Below are 22546 nucleotides of genomic sequence, written 5' to 3'. Positions count from 1 at the left end.
TCGGACCTTTAGGAATCTTTTTCTAGTAAAAGCCCCAAACATTGAGGTCTTCAGAACCCTAGAACCATCGTTGGAATCGGTTGGTGGTGCAAAAGTGGTGGTGGTTGGTTGGTGGTGAGTCAATTGGTGGTGGTGACGGTGTTCGGGTGGTGTTTTCCGGAAAAATGTAACTTTTTCGACAAAAAACGTTTTTCCGGCGACCCGCAACTAACTGTGTTAAGATTCCGTTAGTCGCGGACCGTTGGGAACAAATACGTTAAAAGTTGGGACCATCAACAGCCAATTCGTTAGATGGGACTGACAACGACCAAAAGGAGATAGTTGAGATTAATAAAAACCAATATACCTTAAAAAAAATACAAATATTGATCAAGAAACTGGTGGTAGAAGTATTATTTATTGCTTGAGTTCACATACACAAAAAGGTAGACCAATTTAACTACTAAGTTCTTTCTTCGAACACTTCTTGTACATGGTATATACAAGAACTACATTAAGTTGAAGTTTGCACAAGAAGTCTGCTTCTTTAGCAACGAAGAACTAAACCCCAAGACCGACTTCTCTAAATCAAACACCAAAAGGTTATCCTCAAACTGAAACGTTCCAATCACGATTGCATGTTCACCCGTCGCGCCCCCATCAACAAACGCGAGGCACGAAACATGTTTCGTTATGCGTTTGATGGAGTTAGCCGTGGATACAGTCCACATCTTCCCATCTCGTAGACTGAAACTGATGTCGGGAACCCTTGGAACGACTCTGGTACCATTGATGAAGGTTCGGTAACAAAGGCTAAATGGCGTGACCGGTTTTGCTAGAGGGATTTGTTTTGTAACCTTTGAAAACCTTCGAACCACGCGATTGTAAATGTCGGTTCGTAGCGTGGTGCAAGCCTTGATTGTACTAAGTTTGGTAGTTGCATTGTTAGGGATATTGATAGATCTTTGTTTGATTACAATAGCGTTGACACCTATAAAGTACCCAAATGAATGTGGATGCTTTAGTAATGTAGTATAAGTAAGAATACTCCTTATGTCCACATTTGAGTAGTGTGGATGAAAGTAATAAGGACCATCTCCATAAAATAAAACCCCGGGATTCGATGGCTTGCTACCGCTAGGCAAACATAGAGCTAATATTCTCTTAGTAACTTGATTCATGAAAAAAGCTTGGAAAGCGTATGGGGACATCGAAAGCGCCATGACACCCGTAACATTAGAAGGGAAGGATTTAAAGGAGGAAGAGGGAGCACAAGCAGCATTAAGCGAACGGACATGAGGCTTATATGAGTTTATATTGTAGGCTGCGTTAACTATTACATCGTCGTAGTTGAGTAGAGCTTGGCTACACGATTTGGTAAGCGGGTTCTTCACATTGACGGGACATGAGCAAAGTCCCGAAACAGGTAACGTTGAGCTGTTGGTTACAGGAGAGCAGGACGGGTTCTTGTAAGAGTAAGCGCTTCGTACCTTGGTACATTGAAAATCTTCACATGAAACTGGAGAGATGCAACCGCCGTACAAGGGACAACTGACTCGATGTTTGTTCCATTTTGAGATGCAGTCGTGCCATATTAAAGGTGCGTCGATGTCTATAAGGAAGTTTTGCGGTGTGAATTGTGTGATATCGTTGAAAGTTTCAATCCGAACGCTATAGAGAGGAGTAGCGGCATCGGTATGTTTGTGTACTAGACTGACCATGGTAGGGGAAGGTGGTATATATTGTGCAAAGGATTCATTTTCATGAAGTGTGAAGGTTAGAAGGAGAACAAAGAATTGTAATATCAAAAACATTTTTGAAGTTTGAGTGCTTCTGTATTTTCAAGTGTGGACATCAAGCAAATTTATTTACATGTTTGAAACTGGATTTGGGGACTAGTTGGCAATAAAGTAGAATATAGATTTAAGTAATGAAGGATCATCTTAATTGTCCTTAAGTAAAAAGTCAGATTTGAGGATTGAGAAAGGGTGTAGCAGAAGCAAGAAGGGCTGCATAGTTACGGATCCAGGAATTTTAGTCAGTGGGTGTAAAAAATGGTCGACATGGAACGGGTCAAACCAAAATGGATCACATCAAAAGAAATTACGTTAATTAAATCATGTATATAGATGTAAGCAACAAATTTCATCAAAACATAATAAAAAAATATATATACGAAAATCTTTCCATAATTGTCATAGCTCAAAGCTCTTACTTCACCAATAAAAAAAATTATAAAGTTAAATAATGTAGAATTATAAAAAATAAAAATTATTTTTAAGTACTCTCATATTTTGGTCTAATTTTTATAACGATCCAGTTAAACTCAAGAATTTACCACTATATTAATAACTAATTGATGAATTATTTGGAATTTAGACAATTAAATAATTTGAGCTTAGTTGATATTTCGTGAAAGCAAAATTAAACTTGCGTTTGTTAGAGCTCAGAAAGTTGGGTTCGGGGCACTAGAAACAACATGTGGTCTTTGAACCTAATATATTAGAAGCATGTATAAGAAAATACGAACTTGAGGGGGTGCCTATGTTCTCTCTAACCCAACACCGAATTCGCACATGCCAACTTGAATATATAAAGTTATAAACATATACTTGGAGTCTCGAGACACAAAAGGCAAATATATAAAGCATGCTTGTTCGTTACGGTCAAACAAAAGCATGACCAAAATGTCAGCTTACCAATGGCATACGTTGAATTTAAGGGATTAATTAGTTACGTACATAGTTGGCAAGAATAATACGACAAAAACACTTGAGTTATAGCCTTTTAGGTACACAAAACTTTATTAGAACATGACCATACGTAGCGGCTTAACAAATGGTTCCAGGTACATTGCCACCGTTACTCAAGGTGGAATTTTATTTTGTTTCGTTACAACTGGTCTTTTTTTAATGACTAAATGCATCTAATTCGAACCCCACTTGCGGCACTTGTTTTTAATGGAGACTTAAGTTTGATTCTCATTTGTTTCACTTTGGGTGGATATTGGCAATTAAGGATTTGAGTTAGGACTTGTGTAAATGTCGGCAGTTTGGTTTAGTCTCACTGTGTGTTACATCAGAGAGTTCTGCTCTTTTAGTGGCACAACGACTGTGAAGTGGTAGCCGTCGGTATGGTTTCCTGAGGGAACGCTCAAGCCAAACTCTGAAAGTCAGCGTTGCTCCTGTTAATACAACATGGTCTGGCCTGAGTGGAGCAATACGAGGCTCTCCAAATTTAAAGAGTGTGGTAGCCTAAATAAAGGATAGTTGTCGTTCTAAATAAAAGCATCTAATTCTGGTACATTGTCATGACTGTCGTTTTTAATAAGAGAATGATGTTAAGACCAATACATAACCGGACGGCCAACCGGTTCAAGCGGTCGGACCGGCGGAACAATTTTTTCCTAAAAATGGCGGTTTGGACCCAAAAAAATATTTTTTTTTTTCAAAAAAAAAGAATAATTCATAGTAAACCGGTTAAACCGGTCCGGTTTTCTAGTCGGGCCGGTGAACCGGTTGGACCGACCGGTTTTCTGGGAACCGAACGAACAGTACAGAACCAGACCGGTCGGTGGACCGAATCCCAGTCAAACCGGTCCTGTCCAATCTTAACAACATTGGTTAAGACACAATCAAGTGACTAGCATCACATAACTCGAATGCCTGTATTCACCACTACACTACTCGGAATTTGGGATCAAATTTTGCAACAGAGAAAACAGTCGCAAACTTAGCGACCAAACTTCCTGCTCACAACAGTCGCGAATGTTGTGTCCGCAACCATTCGGTCTCTTAAGTTAACTAATGCAATCATTTGGTCGCAAAACTTGCAACTGTTTAACTTTGTTCGGGACTATGAGCTAGTTCAGACTTCTGGTAGTTATATTTCGGTAGCAAAGCAGTTGCAAAAATAATATAAATGAACCAAAAGTTAACGTGTCGGTAACAAAGCGATCACAAATTAATTTGTGACTATATTAAATTAAATTAAATTAATAAATATAAATAGCTTTTAAAGTCACAAGTCGGTCACAAGTTTGTGGAAACTACGTCAATGATAATTATTAATCTTACCTCTTTATTATTTATTACTATTAATTTATTATTGGCAAATGGATGTCAAAGTTAGAAATTAAGATGGTGATGTGGTATTTTCGAATTTACTGTTGGGTTTCTATGGATATTTTAAACTTAGTTAACCATTTAACTAGTCATTAAAATGACGGAAGCGTGATATTTACAAACTAAACATATGTATCCATGTGTTTATATATGTATATATTACAAGTTTATATAAGATGTGTTCATGAACAATCTATTTTATTCATGTCATAAGATTACCAATAATCTATTTATTAGAAACCCGAAGCAAGGATCAAATGATACGAAAAAACTAAACTATCAAAGCTATAAACACTTACATTCTTAACCTTTTAAGAGTGTAGTTGATGTTGAAGAAGATGATGATGTTGATGCTAGACTTTCAAAGGGAAAATCCTCAAACGGAAGATACCCCGAGCCTCCAACACACACCGAACTTTGTTAGGTAGCTTGAACACGAATAACCGAGACCCGAACCTCCTTTCTTGACTTTCGGCCGAACCCAAAAAAACAAGAAAGAAAGAAAGAAAAGTGGTTGTGTCTTTTGAAAGTATGTTGAACCATATGTTTATAATATGAGATCATATCTCAATCAAGTTCAATCAAGTCCATGTTAGGTTTTTGGTCAAGTGTAATCACACTCAACCTCCATCCATTCTTTACCAACTTTGACCAAAACTTTTGGGGTGTGGGGCCCACCCAAAACCGGCCCCAAAATATATTTATTTTTTTTTTATTTATTTATTTTATACTTTATAAAATATATAAACACCCCATCTTTTATAAACCATTTTATAAAAGAACACATAGTTAAATAATCATTCCAATAATAATTATTTGAATAAATGAATTAACCAATTAATTTATTTAACACTTTCAAGTAGGTATTCAGAAACCCGATTTTCTGAATGTATCGTGTTCTGTATTTGTCTCATAGATCTTATCTTAACAAATACATAATTGGTGTGTGTCTAACTCGTTATTGGGTATAACCCGACTTGGATCAAACACAACTAGCCACATTAACCTAATTATGTGTCTCGGGCATACGGTATTCCAACAATCTCCCACTTGCACGTGACTCATAAGAAGTTAATGCTAATGGTGAATACCGCCTAACAACAGGTCACCACCCCTAGTGTGTTTGACTAAGTGCCATTCAATAACATCATCCCCTTCAAGTCCATACTTGATATGATATAGGTAAGTCTTATCACTACATCCCTTTGTTACTAGATGTCCTGTCAAATCGAAGAGACACAGAGTGATCATTCTCTCAATGATTTAACTTAACAGGCCTTAGACATCTAAACTCTCAACACATAAGAGGAACAAATCCCATCTTGACTGCATACATCCTCGTTGACATCTCATATGATATCTGAGCTCTTTCTTACACGTCATCGTGTTACCGAAATAACAAAGAAGAGAGTCAAGATATCAGACTTGATGAAAAAACCAGATCCAATATGCATCTCAGGTCAAAGGACACAATGATACTCGCCTTTACTCAAGGATTACTTATGATCAGTTGCACTAACTCCATGCAGTGATCCTTGAGAGCGGATCATGTCCAATATTTGTATCCCACAAATATCTATGAACCTTGGTGGCAAACCTATGCCCTATATTCATCATATGAATATCAACCAATCCGGGTTCATAATAGTCTTACCTTCATACTTGTTCCCACAAGCATGATCGACTACGGACGTTTAGAACAACATAAGTCATTCATGGATTAAACATGCAAATATAGAACATAACTCATTGAAAAATTAAAACATAATTAATTATCATAAGATACCCATTACATTTGTTCTTATACAAACACTAAACACAGATTAAATCCACTCACTAGAATACCGAAGTCCTAATGCACAAACATGACCCTCATGCTTTGGCCTATCGAGGAGCTTCGTGAGTGGGTCCGCAATATTTTGATCGGTATGAACTTTATGAATACATATCTTTCCTTTTTCAACTTCATCCCTTATGTAGTTGAATCTGCGCTCAATGTGCCTCGTTTTCTGATGAGCACGAGGCTCCTTGATCTGTGCAATAGCACCCTCATTGTCACAGAATATCTCTAGGGGCTCCTGAATGGTAGAGATAATCCCTAGATCCATGATGAACTTTTTCATCCATGCAGCCTCTTGGGCTGCCATTGAAGCGGCAATGTACTCAGATTCTGTAGTGGATAACGCGACAACATCCTGCTTCGAACTCTTCCAAGAGACAGCGCCTCCATTCAAAATGAAGACATATCCCGACTGTGACCGAGAATCATCTCGGTCAGTTTGGAAACTCGCATCCACGTAACCCTTTACGACGAGTTCCTCCTCACTAGACCCATATATTAAAAACATATCCTTAGTCCTTCTAAGGTATTTTAATATATTCTTGACAGCCATCCAATGACTGTCACCTGGGTTGTGCTGGTATCTACTCGTTATGCTTAAAGCATACGAGACGTCTGGTCTAGTGCACATCATTGCATACATAATAGATCCTATTGCCGAAGCATAAGGAACATGCTTCATCCTATCCTGCTCTTCCTTAGAGCTAGGACTTTGGGATGAGCTTAACACGGTTCCTCTAGGAATAGGTACCAAACCTTTCTTAGAGTTTTCCATCCTGAACCTTTTCAGGATTTTATCAATGTATGCACTTTGATTGAGTCCGATCAATTTCCTTTGTCTATCCCTATAGACCTTTATTCCCAAGATATATGTCGCTTCTCCAAGATCCTTAATTGAGAAACGACTAATTAACCACGCTTTAACGCTTTCCATACTTGGTATATCATTTCCAAATAAAAGTATATCATCGACATACAAAATAAGGAACATGACTATACTCCCACTAGCCCATTTATACACACACGCCTCATCACCGTTTTGGACGAAACCAAACGCTTTGATTTCTTCATTGAAACGATGATTCCACATCCGTGATGCTTGTTTCAACCCGTAGATTGATTTCCTTAACTTACATACTTTGTCAGGATTAGATGGATCGACAAAACCTTCAGGCTGAACCATATGGACATCTTCCTCAAGATATCCATTAAGAAAAGCGGTCTTGACATCCATCTGCCATATCTCATAATCAAAATGAGCTGCAATGGCAAATAATATCCTGATCGACTTAAGCATCGCGACCGGCGAGAAGGTTTCATCATAATCAATCCCTTGAGTTTGCGTGAAACCTTTTGCTACAAGTCGTGCTTTGTAAGTATCTAAATTTCCATGCATATCGGTCTTCTTCTTGAAGACCCACTTACATCCAACCATTTTGGAGTTAAGTGGACGATTAACCAATTCCCAAACTTGGTTATCGTGCATGGATTGCATCTCGGCGCTCATGGCTTCAAGCCACTTGTCACAATCAGGTTGTGACATAGCATCTTTGTAGGAGATCGGTTCATCCGAATCGACCAAGTATCAATCATCCACAAGAAATCCATATTTCTTGGGAGGTCTACTAATCCTACTAGATCTGCGAGCAACGTGTGTATGATCAACCATTTGATCACCTTCAACATCCTCGTGTTGAAAACTAGTATCGACCAACTGTGTATCATCCAGTGATTCTTGAACCTCTTCAAGTTCCACTCTCTTTTCACTAGGTCCTTCCATAAGGAACTTAGTTTCTAAGAAGTATCCTTTGCGTGAAACAAACACCTTTTGTTCACTAGGATCATAGAATATATATCCTATATCATCCTTTGGGTATCCTATGAAGATACACCTGATGGATCGAGCCTCAAGCTTATTTGGGGTGTCACGTTTAACATAAACTATGCATCTCCATACCCTTAAATATGAAAAGGATGGAACCTTTCCATGCCACACTTCATAGGGTATTCGATCCACCTTTTTGGTCGGGGCCATATTCAAAATACGAGCCGCTGTAAGTAGCGCATATCCCCAAAATGATGGCGGTAGTGAGCTTCGTGCCATCATTGATCGAACCATGTCCAACAGTGTTCTATTCCTCCTCTCGGATACTCCGTTATGTTGAGGAGTTCCAGGAGGAGTGAACTGTGAAATAATTCCACAATCTCTAAGATGACATTGAAAAGCATCACTTAGGTATTCGCCTCCTCTATCGGAGCGGAGTACCTTGATTGTTCAGTCGAGCTGATTTTGTACTTCATTTTGAAATTCCTTGAACATTTCAAAGGCTTCATGTTTGTGTTTCATTAGATACACATACCCATATCGACTAAAATCGTCGGTAAAGGTAATGAAGTACCTTTCACTATTCCTACTAGTGGGCTTGAGAGGTCCGCATACATCCGTATGTATGATACCTAATAAGTCCTTAGCCCTTTCATTTGTACCTTTAAAAGGTTCTTTGGTCATCTTGCCTTGAATACAAGATTCACACTCATCAAACGAACCTAACTCATTTGTTTTCAAAAGACCATTCTTTTGGAGAGTATTTACACGATTCTTGTTTATGTGTCCAAGACGACAATGCCAAATGTAGGAATCACTCAAATCCTTTTTGAGTCTTTTAGTGGAAGTTTGATATAATGAGCTATTTGAGGTATTGTCATGAACCAATTCATAAATACCGTTGTTTGGTACAGCTTTAAAATAAAAGATACCATTAGATGATACATGCATTTCTGATTTTACAAATTTAAAGTCAAAGTTACATTGTCTAAGAAGGTGCACGGAAATAATGTTCCTAGTCAAACTAGGAGCATACAAAAATTTCTCAAAACAACTTCCAAACCACTTGGAAGCGATAAAGTGAAGTCTCCTCTAGCGACCACGTGCACCCTTGCACCGTTGCCCATGAAAAGACTCACTTCGCCCTTCTTTAAGTCTTCATTCCTTTTGAACCCCTGCAACCAATTGCAAATATGAGTTCCACATCCGGTATCCAATACCCATGTGTTAGAAGAAATAAGATTTAGCTCAATATTAATCATAAAGACATTACCCGAGGCATGCCCCGCATTCCTCTTGTCTCTTAGCTCTTTTAGGTAGACCGGGCAATTGCGTTTCCAATGTCCGGTCTCCCCACAACCAAAACAAGGATCATCCTTATGACCCCTCGGTTCCACAACCTTTTGTTTCTTTGCCATAACCGGTGATTTGCCCTTACCCTTAAGATGCACAGGAGGACCCTTTCTTTTTGCTACCTTAGCCTTAGGATTGGGTTGAGATCGATTCTTGGATCTACCTTCATTGATCGCAAACACGGGTAAAACCCTTTTACCCATGCTCGCCTCGGCTGTTTTAAGCATTGAGTGAAGTTCTCCAATGTTTTTGTCCCACCCGTTCATGTTATAATTTAACACGAAAGTGTCGAACCTTTTCGACAAAGAGTTAAGGATCAAATCCGTTGCTAACTCTTTTGAGATGGGACAATTGAGCTTGGCGAGGCGATCAATGTCACTTTTCATCTTAAGCACATAAGTTGAAACTGGTTGATTATCATCCATTCTACATGCATGCAAGGCTCGAACCGTTTCGAACCTTTCAACTCTTGATTGCTTAAGGAACATTTCCTTAAGTTGAGTAATCATGTCGTACGCATTATGGTTTTCGAAATCCTTTTGGATTTCGGGAACCATAGTCGCCAACATGAGGCATGACACTTGAATGGAATCTTCCGTGTGTTGGACCCAATTCATATATTCGACCTCACTTCCCTCTTCCGGTTCATTGGGGATAGGTGTTTCCAAAACATGATATAATTTTTCTTGTTTTAGAACAATCCTTAAATTTCGGAACCAATCCGAAAAGTTATTGTGGTTAAGACGATCTTTAGCGAGAATAGATCGGAGAGATACATTTTGGACGTTAGGGATTATGTTGTCGTCGACGTGTGCGGCCATCTGCAGAATTTTAATTAAGTTCATTTTAGTGTTTTACCTTTTTAATTATTAATACCCTTTTATATATACCAAATATAATTAATAATTAAAATCTAGAATCCAACGATAAACACGACTCCGGTTAGGTGACCTTTTTCCCATTGTCGGTTTATCAAGGTAGTTATTCACAACAATTGCAAACCCTTTTGCAACTTCTAGAATTTATGGGACCGGTTCGAAATCATATTTCGTGTCGGCATGTTAATCCCATCAACACCTATTAGACCCCATGTTTGGGTGACCCTCTTCACATGGTTCTAATTTAAGTCGTCCTACTTGTATCAACTTGTAATATCAACATACAAACGGTTAGGTGACCTTTTTCCCATTTATATGCCAATATTACCTCAACATATTAATTTACTCTACGCGGTTAGGTGACCTTTTTCCCACTAAGAGCTTACTAATATGTTAAGCGTTATACAAAAGGATGGTGTTTAACTTGTTATCCTTAATTTTAAAAGGGATTTTTAGTTTTAATAATTCTAGTTGTAAAACTTTAAATCATGTTCTAACATGCATTTAGTAACATGATAATTTTGAAACCATTTTCAAAAATTCTAATTTATAATAAAACCATTTTATTATGGGCGTGAGACGGCTAGTTAATAAATCCATTTTATTAAACTACGTGTCACGTGATTACCGATAATTATTAGAACCCGTTTTATGCTTTGTTAATTAATTCTATGTGACGAAGTTGATATCCTAATATCTAACAACCACATAATCAAACAATCAATTAACAAGCATACACAATTATACTAGACACGAGCCGCTAAGTTAGACCACACTTGTTAGCCGAAACAAGTGTGTGTCTTAGGTCCGATCCTAAGGGACACATGACACATGGATGTTGTAGCTCCCACTCGATCCCGCATCCAAATGCTTCGAGCATCTTCTTCAACCCCGTTGTGATCCATTGGGCTTGAACTTGGGCCTTAGCTTCCATAAGCTTCCATTTGGGCTCAATAGGTGGGCTTAGGTCCTTTTGGGCTTGAATCCCCTTAATGGGCTTGTGAGACCCATTATCACCATACCCGGCCCAATAAGGCCCAAACTTCCAATTTTGCAATCTTCTTTAATTTTACAAAACAAATGTCCTAATACATTTTTCTATAAAATAAAAATATTACAAACAATCTATTTATTACATACCCATATGAATAAATAATTACAAAACTGCCCCTAATTAATTATTACAAACCGAAACTTGAATAATTAATTACAATTATCAACCACAAACAAACATCCATTTTGGTCTAGGCTCGGTCTAGTTTTAATAAATATTAAACATAACCCGTTATGTCTTAGGAACCCGTTCCAAAACCCCTTGACCTTATCGGGCCTAGTCCAACCCAATAATTTGATTATGGGCTTCGGCCCACATGTCCAAAACACATGGGCTTCGGCCCAATGAAAGGTATTATGGGCTTCGGCCCATTCATCCAAAATGGGCTTCGGCCCATTTCACTCGGTTTTATTTTTTTTTTTTATTTTTTTTTTTGAACAAAGCCAAAAAAATATAACAAGATTAAATACAAAAAATCATGCATGTTAATTTTTTTGTATAAAATCTTTCAAGGGGAAAATATAAAACCGAAAACCCGAAGCTTAGTTTCCCGTATCCCGGCTCTTGATGCCATTTGTTGGGTTTCTATGGATATCTTAAACTTAGTTAACCATTTAACTAGTCATTAAAATGGCGGAAGCGTGATATTTACAAACTAAACATATGTATCCATGTGTTTATATATGTATATATTACAAGTTTATATAAGATGTGTTCATGAACAATCTAGTTTATTCATGTCATAAGATTACCAATAATCTATTTATTAGAAACCCGAAGCAAGGATCAAATGATACGAAAAAACTAAACTATCAAAGCTATAAACACTTACATTCTTAACCTTTTAAGAGTGTAGTTGATGTTGAAGAAGATAATGATGTTGATGCTAGACTTTCAAAGGGAAAATCCTCAAACGGAAGATACCCCGAGCCTCCAACACACACCGAACTTTGTTAGGGAGCTTGAACACGAATAACCGAGACCCGAACCTCCTTTCTTGACTTTCGGCCGAACCCAAAAAAACAAGAAAGAAAGAAAGAAAAGTGGTTGTGTCTTTTGAAAGTATGTTGAACCATATGTTTATAATATGAGATCATATCTCAATCAAGTTCAATCAAGTCCATGTTAGGTTTTTGGTCAAGTGTAATCACACTCAACCTCCATCCATTCTTTACCAACTTTGACCAAAACTTTTAGGGTGTGGGGCCCACCCAAAACCGGCCCCAAAATATATTTATTTTTATTTTTTTTTTATTTATTTTATACTTTATAAAATATATAAACACCCCATCTTTTATAAACCATTTTATAAAAGAACACATAGTTAAATAATCATTCCAATAATAATTATTTGAATAAATGAATTAACCAATTAATTTATTTAACACTTTCAAGTAGGTATTCAGAAACCCGATTTTCTGAATGTATCGTGTTCTGTATTTGTCTCATAGATCTTATCTTAACAAATACATAATTGGTGTGTGTCTAACTCGTTATTGGGTATGACCCGACTTGGATCAAACACAACTAGCCACATTAACCTAATTATGTGTCTCGGGCATACGGTATTCCAACATTTACTTACTTTATAAATATAAAATTTAGTTTTAATATGTCGATGAAATTTAACAACTTATGCCATATTTAGTTTACGCGAGCAAATTAACAGACATTGAGGATCACAGATGTAATAAATCATAGAGAATAAGATTAATGAAGGGTTATCTATTACTTGAATTTACTTATAATAATATGTAAACAAGAACTCTTTATTTGGAAAGCACATTGTTGAGCAATACGTTTCGTCATCGCTTCATAAAGGGCTTTTGATTAGCGTAAAGTTGAAGTTTGCACAAGAAGTCTGCTTACGTAGCAACGATGAACTGAACCCTAAAGTCGAATTCTCTAGATCAAATTCAAGAAAGTTGTCCTCAAACTGAAACGTCCCAATCACGATTGGCGGTTCAATCGTTGCACCACCGTCAACAAATGCCAAACACGCCACCTCGCTTGTTACTTGCTTAATAGAGTTAGTTGTGGATAAAGTCCACTTCTTCCCATCCGGGAGGCTAAAATCGATATCAGGAACTTTTAAACCAGTGGTGGAGGTGTTGTAACAAAGGTTGAAGGGTGCAACTGGCTTTGCTGGACGTAATCGTTTTGTAACCATGGAAAACCTCCTAATGATACGATTATAAATATCGGTTCTAAGAGTGGTGTAAGGGTCAATTGTACTAAGCTTGGTAGCGGTATTTGTGGGGATTTCGATGGATCTTTTTTTAATTACAATGCTATTGACATTGATATAGTATCCAAAAGAATCTGGATGCTTTAACAATGGAGTATACGAAAGATAGCTCCTTACATCGACATTAGATTGGGGAAGAAGATAATACGGACCAGGTCCAAAGAATAGAACCCCGGTGGAAGACGGCTTGCTTGGAAGACATATAGCAAATGTATTTCTAACAAGGTAATACATGTTGAATGGGAGGGCATAAGACGAGGAAGAAAATCCCATAACGCCAGTAACATTTGCGGGAAATGATGCAAATGATGAAGAAGGAGCACATGCCGCGTTAGGGAATGCGCCAGATAAACCAGTAAAAACATTTCTACCGTCACGAGTGTTCAAATAGAATTCGTCGTAGTTGAGAAAGGCTTGGCCACACGAACCAGTCACAGGGTTAACCACGTTGACCGGGCATGTACAGTATATCCAATTACCAGGCATCGTAGTGCTGATATTGGTTTCTGGGGGGCAAGAAGGATTCTTATAAGTGTAAGAAGTTCGAACATGTGTGCATTCATATTCTTCACACGATACAGAAGACGTGCAACGTGTGTTGGAAGGGCAGCTACCGGGATGCATGTTCCATTGCACGATGCATTCGTGCCATATGAGGGGAGCGTCGATGTCTATAAGGAAGTTTTCACGCGGGTCTTGCACGTTTACAGGAAACGTCGTTATTTGAACACTATAGAGAGGCTTAGCGGCATCGACATGCTTGTGAACCGGAGCTACCACGGAAGTGTATGATTGAGCATAAGTAATAATAGCTTCATGTTCAAATGAGATGAAGGCTAGAACGATAATGAATAGTTGTGGAATCAAATACATTTTGTATGTTCTGTTTCTCGACTTATAGATTCATCAGATCTATATAGGCATGTCAATAAACCTTAAACTTTACTTTGCTATGTTTTTAGTTTTATATTTTTATTATTTTTGGAACGAGACTGAGACATAATATTAAATTTATTTGGGGATGAGTACATTGGTTATTAGTGTCCAAGTTGTGGTCAAATTAAGTGGGACACTTTACGTGTCTAAGGCATAAACTACATTAGGTTTTTTGTGTTAAATTTATTGAAAGGACAGCTTTTTGTTTGATTAGCTTTAGAATCATATAACCATGAGTTTACCAAAAAAGGTCATCGCCCCATGGAACATGACAAGTTCTTGTTATGTAAGCTTTCGAACATGGCCACTTGCACCAATTGATTAAATGGTTCGTGGTATCGAGTATCGACACATGGAACATGAAACAATCTTGCGCTATAAGCTTTTGAATATGGACACGTAAAGGAATAACAATAATCGAAGACACCCGATCCAGTCAAACCATTGTTACATCATCAGTTATCACCAATGGATACTTGACCGAAAATTTTATTAATGGTTACCAATATAGTACCGACAAATCCATTGGCGAGTCCTGTGAAATTAAAAACAAAAAATAAGGGATTACCAAGAAATTATCGATGAACCCTGAAACCAAAAAGAATTTTATAAAAAATACCGACAGATCCAACAAAATCTAAAAATAAATAATAGTTTATTTAAAAGAAAATTTACCAAAGAATTCTACGATATCCAAAAAAAAATAATTTTCTTTGTAACATATTTTTTAATTTACAAACATTATATAAAATTATTTTATAATTTTCAACTTGTTCTAAATTTTTATTATATTTATTTTTCCTTCTACATTTTATTGAGTTATGCATGATCATAATGAGCATGATAATAGTTATAAGTGCGGGTCAACCAATTATGTCTTTCTTATTGTGTTTAGTATTTGGTTTGTCTTTTATTTCATCTCTTAATTTAGTCATAATATAGTAGTGTTAGTGGTAGTAGTGGGTCTTTTAACAATCGAGTCTTTGGCCTCGTTGTGTAGATTTCAAGTCGGGTGGATCAAACAACTTCTTTGGATCAACCTAACTTAGTGCTAGCGGAAATCACACTAAGAAACCAAGAGGTCTCGGATCTTGAGTTTATTTTCGGTTAAGGAAATGAGAGGTTAGAGAGAGAGAAAGTGATAGAGTTCTTGCAAAAGATTTTCTTTTGTATATCAAACTTCAACAACTTCAACCCCCCCCCCCCCCCATTACTTCTCATGGCATGTTCCCTATTTATAGGGAAGCATGCATGAGAAGTATGATATGTCAAATGCCCAATGGGCTTCTTTACAATGGACCGTGGCCCAACAATATACAAAATGACCCGTAGGCCCAAACATATAACTTAAACAATACAAAAGACTAAATATACAAAATGGGACTAACAATCTCCCTCTAGTCTTTAGTATTGAAACTCGTCGGTGTCGTAAATCAGGCATTCGTCCTCGGTCAGTGGAAGTTCAATAAGTCTACGCACGAACTTGTTGAAGGCTTCCACTATCCGGTCGGTATTCTGACGGCCTATATCCTCGACGGTTCCCAGCGGCTTCTTGTAGAGCTTCTTCACATCTTCAATGTGGAGTCCCATAAGCTCATGCTCGTCAAACACTCTGATCTCGTTCATACCACGGCAATGAATAACGACCTCGCCGGTTTTGTTATCAAATTCCCAAGCAATGAAATCTCGGAGAGTGTTGGGAAGATAAGGCTCGCCATGATAGATCTCGTGACATTCTTTGGGCGCCTTGTATCTCCACATCTTGCGAGGCTCTCCGGTAGCCGGGTCTATCTCTCTTGGGTTTCAGTATCTGCGACCCTTATTTGGCTCGAAGTCCTTGTAGTTGACTTTCGATTGATGTTGCAGGTAAGTCGGGACCCAACTTTCCAGCGTACTCCCAGTAGCACCAGGACCTAAAGCTTTCTGAAAGTAATTTAGATTAAGCTCAGGTAGAGTCTTCAGCTCGTGATGAGTAAGATAAATAAGATCCCCGCTGTAGCGTCTGATGGCCCAAACCTTATTTCGTTGATCATATCTAGCATATACGATCAGCGAGTCATCGTGATATGGATAGTTAAGCACGCGGGCAGACGCACAGTCCGTGACGATATGTGTTTTACGCTTCTTCTTTGGTGGTGGTGCAGGGACAGGAGCTGTTGCAGGAGCCTCCGAAGCTTGAGCAGGAGGGGTATCTGGATTTGGCGAGTAATTGATGTCATCTTCTTGTTCATTCACCGCCATTTCCTTTTCAGTTCCCTCTATGAACTCCTCAAAGCTTATACCTGCATTAATAAAGTCAGCGATTACACCTGTATTGTCTGTCGGAGAGATGAGATCTTTGTATAAGCTGTCAAGTATCGAATCATCCTTTCTGACTTTACTGGCTGAGCCGGTGTTAGCAGGGTCTTGAGTATCATGTTGAGATTGTGGAGGTGATTGAGTGTTAGCTCCACCTCCACCTCCTGCCGTCCCGGCTCCTCCATCTCCTCCACCACCGTTGCCACCATCGTCGTCATCATCATCAAAACTGTCATGTACGTCATCGTTGTCGTCATCTTCTTCATCATCATCATCCTCTTCGTCTCCATCATCCTCTTCGTCTCCATCATATCCACCACCAGCACCGCTAGATTCGCCGCCCTGTTGTACTAACCGACCAACAGTCGCCTCTCCTTCTGACACAGCAATCGATACTCCTCGCATGGCCACAGAAGGACCTGCGGCTGGTTACAATCCACCAACTTGAGAAGTCTCACCAGACCTTCTCCAAGTTCTAAAAACAGCATCAAGCCTATCCTCCAGACCATGAAATTCGTCTTCCTGAATGCCCATCAGGTCTGAGGCCGCTTGGTATTTGCTCACCATCTCTTCATTTGTTTTGAGCTGTAGCTCATTCAGACGCTCTTGATCTTTTAATCTTTCTTTGATGGCTTCCATGTCTGATCTGAGCAATTCAAGAGAGACGGAGGAAGCGAGTTGATTTTCCAAATCAGCAACTCGTGAGTTTGTAGCTTCCTTCTCAACATCCCACCTTCTTGTGGCATCTTCAATTTTCTTGTTAATGCTTGTTCTGAGAGCACTAGCACTTGGTAAATTTCTTTCAAGTGTGCCCAATCAATCTCCAAGTCTAGCGTGATCGGCTCTCAGATTAGCATTTTCGGACGCCTCATGATTCATCAAATTTTGAAGATTTTGGATGCGGGTGTGGAAGGTATTGGTCAATAACCGTTGATTTTCAGCAACTTCATCACTTGCTGCTTTTTGCTCTTCCAACACCCATATCCTTTCCTTTAGGTCCGCCTTCTCCTTTTCGTCCTCTAGAGCCCTTTGCTTCATCTCCTTGATAAGCTTGAGGAGGGCAATCTCTCGTTCTGCCCTTTTGGCATTTGATTCCTCCAGTGCGACGATCCTATCTAGGGTAGGATCAGCGTATACTAGAGGTGTCACAGACATCCCTCGTGAGATCGGTTTGGGAGAGATAATGGTGGATGGTGGGGTTGTGGTTATGGGTGGTGAGGTGGTTGGCAGGGATAGGGTGATGGCTTGAGTGAGGATTTGTGAGGCTATAGTGGTGAGTGGTGTTGGTTGTGTGGTAGTTGGTGTGATGGTTTGGGTAGGTGAAGTAAGGACGGTTTTGCTCCAAATGCTTGTAGTTTGAATTGGGGAGCTGAAAACTGAGGAAGTGAATATGGATGATGTTGGCTGTGAAGGTGGTGTTGAGGCTTGGGTAGGTTCAGGGTGAGGTTGTTGTTGAGGTGGTGAGTGTGGTGAGGAAGGTATTTGGGGTAGGAAAGTTGGAATTGGTTGGTCTGTAGGTGAGGGTTCAGGTGAGGAATCAGGTGAGTCATGGAGTAAGGTTTTGGTTTTCTTGGCTTTGGATTTCTTTCTGGTTTTCGTTAGTCTGAGGGCAGGGATTTGTATTTTGGTCACATCTAAGGATTTGAGGGCTTGATCTAGGGCTTCTTTGGTAATTTTTGGTTGGTCTGTGGGCTTGTCTTGTGAGGGAGACGTGACATGAGACTTGGTTGACTTCTGGGAGTCTCCATGTCTCCTCAAACGCTTTAGGGGCGGCTGGTCTTCCTCCTCCTCCTCAAGCTCTATTGTTTTGCCCTTTGTGCTATCTTTCTCTTCAAATCGTGTTTGGCCTTTGTTCTATCTTCGGCCGGCTCATCGGACAAATCTTGACCTCCTTCAGCTACCGGTTCTGCATCACCTTCTCCTTCTTCAGATGCCTCATCCCCAGCAGGCTCTATGTCTTCAAACAATCCAAACATGGGCCCAGGTCGTGGTCCAGTGTATTGATGACCTCTGCCCTTGATACTCAACAGCACGCCAAATACTAACATCTTGATCTCGTGAACGTGAAATGGCTCGGGGTGTGACTTCTTGTCTTTTGCCTTCTTGTCTCCCGGCCGTTGAATGTCTGGGATCATATCATCCAATAATAAATGCAACAAATCTTGGGTACATCAACCATGTGGCCCCACTCTTGATATTTGCGAGCATGCACAAGAATATACGCCGTGAGTAATTAAACTTCTCTTTGTTGGTCAGTGCGTACATGACTTGAACCCAATCTGTGCTCATGCTGTCAAAACCGCCTCGAATATCTGTGAAGCAGTGTGTAATGATGTGGAAGAGGAATCTCCAATACGGTGACAGATGGCTCTTCTCTAAACTTTTCCACTCCGTATCATACCCCATTTGGGTAACGAATTCTTCCAACGTCTTCTTATTTCCTCTCTCATATTTGTAATCAGACTGGTCGTTGATCTTTAGCACCCTTCTAATATCCTCCTCTGTGATAGTTAATTCTTGTCTGGCAACTGTCGTGGTGACGGACATAGAATCATCAGCAATTTTGGCGAATGCCCAGAAATCTAAGATCCACTTGTAGTAGATTGTTGGATCTGCGGTGATGGCATATGAAAAGGGCGATTGCCTGAGCCCCTTGACCATAGGAGTAAAAACCTTGTCACCCTTTGCTTTAGGCAACGCTAGAGTACAAAAGTTGTTACGACCCTGAAATGTAAAAACAAAATATCATGAGAATCATCATTAAGACAGACCAAGACAAACTAGATATTTACATGGATATTAATAATTTATACATTAGATAAGTTAGATTTATCAATATGTACATTCTAGATATAATAAGTTAACAAGTTAACTTCAGCCAAATTACAAGTTAATAGAAACAAAAGGTACAAAGATCAAGTTCAGATCAGTCAACAATTTCAAACAGTGTGTTTGAGATAACAGATCAGTTGCATTGTGTTTGAATTTCTGAAAAATTTTCTTAGTATGAGTTTTTCGCATGAGAAAGAGTTTCGCTTTGCATGGACTGTTTCGCTTCGCATGGTCAAGCGAAGCAAAACAGAAAAGTGTTTCGCTTCGCATGGTGAAGCGAAGCGAAACAGCAAGTGTTTCGCTTCGCATGGTCAAGCGAAGCGAAAGACCCTTCAAGCGAAAAACCTGTACTTCCTTTTAGCCACTTCTCACTTTACTCAAGATCGCCTTTAAGCGAATTGGGTTTCTTGAGGGTTTGAACTTGAAGCCCTTATGATTTCTAGGTCAATTTGTCCTATGAATTGATGAACAAAAACTTAAATCTACAAACTTTATACAAATATCCCTAACACTAATAAATAATGATGATACTCAAGTTTTACAAGTCCAAAACAGATTAATCTTTAACAGATGAACCAATTTCATATGAAGATCAATTATGAATTGATTCGACGTCTCATTTGAACAATCGTCTCAATCCATAAGAACCCAAAAAATATGAAGACGAATGATTTATGAAGTTTTGATGTTATACCGAAGGTGGATACACTGGATTCAACGGCATAATTGTAATATTGAGGACCGGATGCTTTGAAGATTTGAAGAAAATCTGGGTTTGCGTTTGAAGATTAGAGAGAGAGATGAGAGTGAAAAGTTAAAATCTTTTGGTGAATAGTAAAAGAGATTTTAGGTTTCCCTTATATATCGGGTCAGCCTATCTCGCGATAAGGTCAAAACATCGTGAGTATTCACCAAAAATGCACTCTCAGTCCTCGGTTTTTAACAATATTTGCATTTTCACACCCGAAAAACATTTACCCACCGAATCCAAGCACTAAATTGTTTATAAAATTTTCTTTTGTTGGTCCATAACTGTTATCATTTGCACGATCGATCTCTTTTATCAAAACACAACATAATAAAAAAAATTTTAAAAAAATAAAATTTAAAATTAAACAAAAAATAAATAAAACAAACATAATAATAATATTAAATTAATTTACATAGTACTTTCTTTGATTAATTTTCAAAGAATGATCGCGATATGGAATCATATTAATTTGCAAAGCTCTGTATCGCGTTTCCATTATGAAGTTATTGTGACACAAGTTCATCATGGACTGTAGATATTGTCCTTCTTTTCAACTTGACAAGTGTTTTGATGCCAAAAGTGATACAATTTAGGTACAATTAGGCACGGTGCTTATGTGGTCCCCACTCAATCGGACATGTTACTGATTTCGTCATATCTCAGGCCTACTTTGTGTTAACATATCACCTCAACTTGACTTAAACCTTTCTTAGTTGATCACAGTACACTTATTAACAGACTGACTTACTGTACACTGTACACAATACACATGACACTTTGTGCTTTGCACACTTGACTCGATCTAGAAAGATTAAAATAAATCAGAAGTTCAGGCCATAACAATCAGTACGGATAATACCATATTATCGCCCAAAGAAAGTCTAAGGCTTGAACAAAAGAAAGAAAATAAAACAAAGCAGAAGACTCATGGCCTTAACGATCAGATCTTGTATGACTACAAACATAGAAAGTCCAAGGCTTGAGTCGAAAATCAAATGAAGAAATAAAGCAGAAGTTAAAATTCCTAGGACTGACTCTTTTTCTGACTCTTTTTCTTGATTTTTCTTTTTCTTTTCTGACTCTTTTGTTTTCTTTTTCTTGCTTTTCTTGACGCTTTACTTGACTCAATGAAAATTTACACTGACTTTCATAAGACGACTGTGATCAGGTAAAGAGAGGATTGGGTATGACATGTGTAGTTACATTTTTGCCTTCATAAATATGACTACACGGAATCATGCAACCGCTTCATACTCGTATATCCACTAGCACCGGCAAGAATTTAAGTTTATATCACTTGACACTTACTTGTTTGTCAAGCCTACCTACATATCAATGAATGACCTTGGAGCCTTTTGTTCTTTTCTTTTAACGCGCTAGAGTTATTACAAACCAATGTACTATCACTTTCCATATAGTCGGATCAAATTCTCTATTCTTTTAATTATCCGACTCCCTCTAAGCAGGAGCTCCCTCTAAACGGGACAATCCTTTTTGAATTTTCTTTAAATTATAAAAATAAAATCTTTTTGTTAAGTCAAATGACTTGGTTTTGTTTTACTGAAAGTAAATTTAAAATCTTTTTGGTGAGTTAAAGTTAACTCATTTTCTCCCTCTAAAAGTGTGACATATTTGAAAAATATTTACAGTTTTAAACTAAAAGTTAGACAATAAAAGTTTACTGAAAGGAGATCATGCCCAATGACTCAACGAGAAACAAAAATCAGGCACAACAGAAAGCTTTTGTAAAGAGATCAGCAAAGTTAAAGTCAGTATGGACTTGTTTTATGTCGACAAGCTTACGATCATAACAATCACGAATAAAATGTATTCGGATGTCTATGTGCTTAGTCTTTGAGTGCTGGACCGGGTTTTTGACAATAGCAACGGCCGCCTCATTATCACATTTGATCGTTGATCCGTAGAAATTCAAACCGTAATCCAGCAGCTGATGCTGGATCCAAATCACTTGAGAGCAGCAGCTGGATGCGGCGATGTACTCGGCTTTGGCTGTGGATGTAGACACAGTGAGTTGTTTCTTGCACTGCCATGAGATCAGCCGATCTCCCAGGAATTGACATCCACCAGATGTGGATTTTCTGTCCAAGTGGCATCCTCCATAATCACTGTCGGTGTAAGCATGAAGTTCCAAGGGAGAATTCTTTGGGTACCAAAGACCCAAACGAGGTCTCCATTTGAAGTATCTGAAGATACGTTTGACAGCAGTCATGTGGGATTCTTTTAGGTCAGATTGATATCTGGCACACTGGCAAACAGGGAACATGATGTCCGGTCTGCTTGCAGTGAGATACATCAGGGAACCAATCATTGACCTATAAAGATGTTGATCGACTGGCTTTCCTGATGGATCAGCAGCGAGAACAGGACGAGTAGCGATTGGTGTCATAAAAGCAGTTGAGTCCTTGAA

The 22546-nt window shown here is 38.6% G+C and overlaps 2 protein-coding genes across 2 annotated transcripts; both read right to left on the bottom strand.

Annotated features, from left to right (window-relative positions):
* Positions 1-487: 487 nt before the first annotated feature.
* Positions 488-1876, bottom strand: LOC143630873 (gamma conglutin 1-like). The gene has a single exon (XM_077099768.1). It carries the CDS (start codon positions 1791-1793, stop codon positions 489-491), a length of 1305 nt encoding a protein of 434 aa, XP_076955883.1. The 5' UTR covers positions 1794-1876; the 3' UTR covers position 488.
* A 10990-nt stretch (positions 1877-12866) lies between these two features.
* Positions 12867-14174, bottom strand: LOC143630926 (chitinase CLP-like). The gene has a single exon (XM_077099810.1). It carries the CDS (start codon positions 14172-14174, stop codon positions 12867-12869), a length of 1308 nt encoding a protein of 435 aa, XP_076955925.1.
* Positions 14175-22546: the final 8372 nt, after the last annotated feature.

The sequence above is a fragment of the Bidens hawaiensis genome, unplaced genomic scaffold (assembly GCF_021521415.1).
Source record: "Bidens hawaiensis isolate Kalapana, Puna unplaced genomic scaffold, B.hawaiensis_p1.1 tig00005851_1, whole genome shotgun sequence".
NCBI classification, from domain to species: Eukaryota; Viridiplantae; Streptophyta; class Magnoliopsida; order Asterales; family Asteraceae; genus Bidens; species Bidens hawaiensis.
Note: the sequence above shows the minus strand (reverse complement) of the source record. Positions and strands in the feature narration are given on the sequence as shown.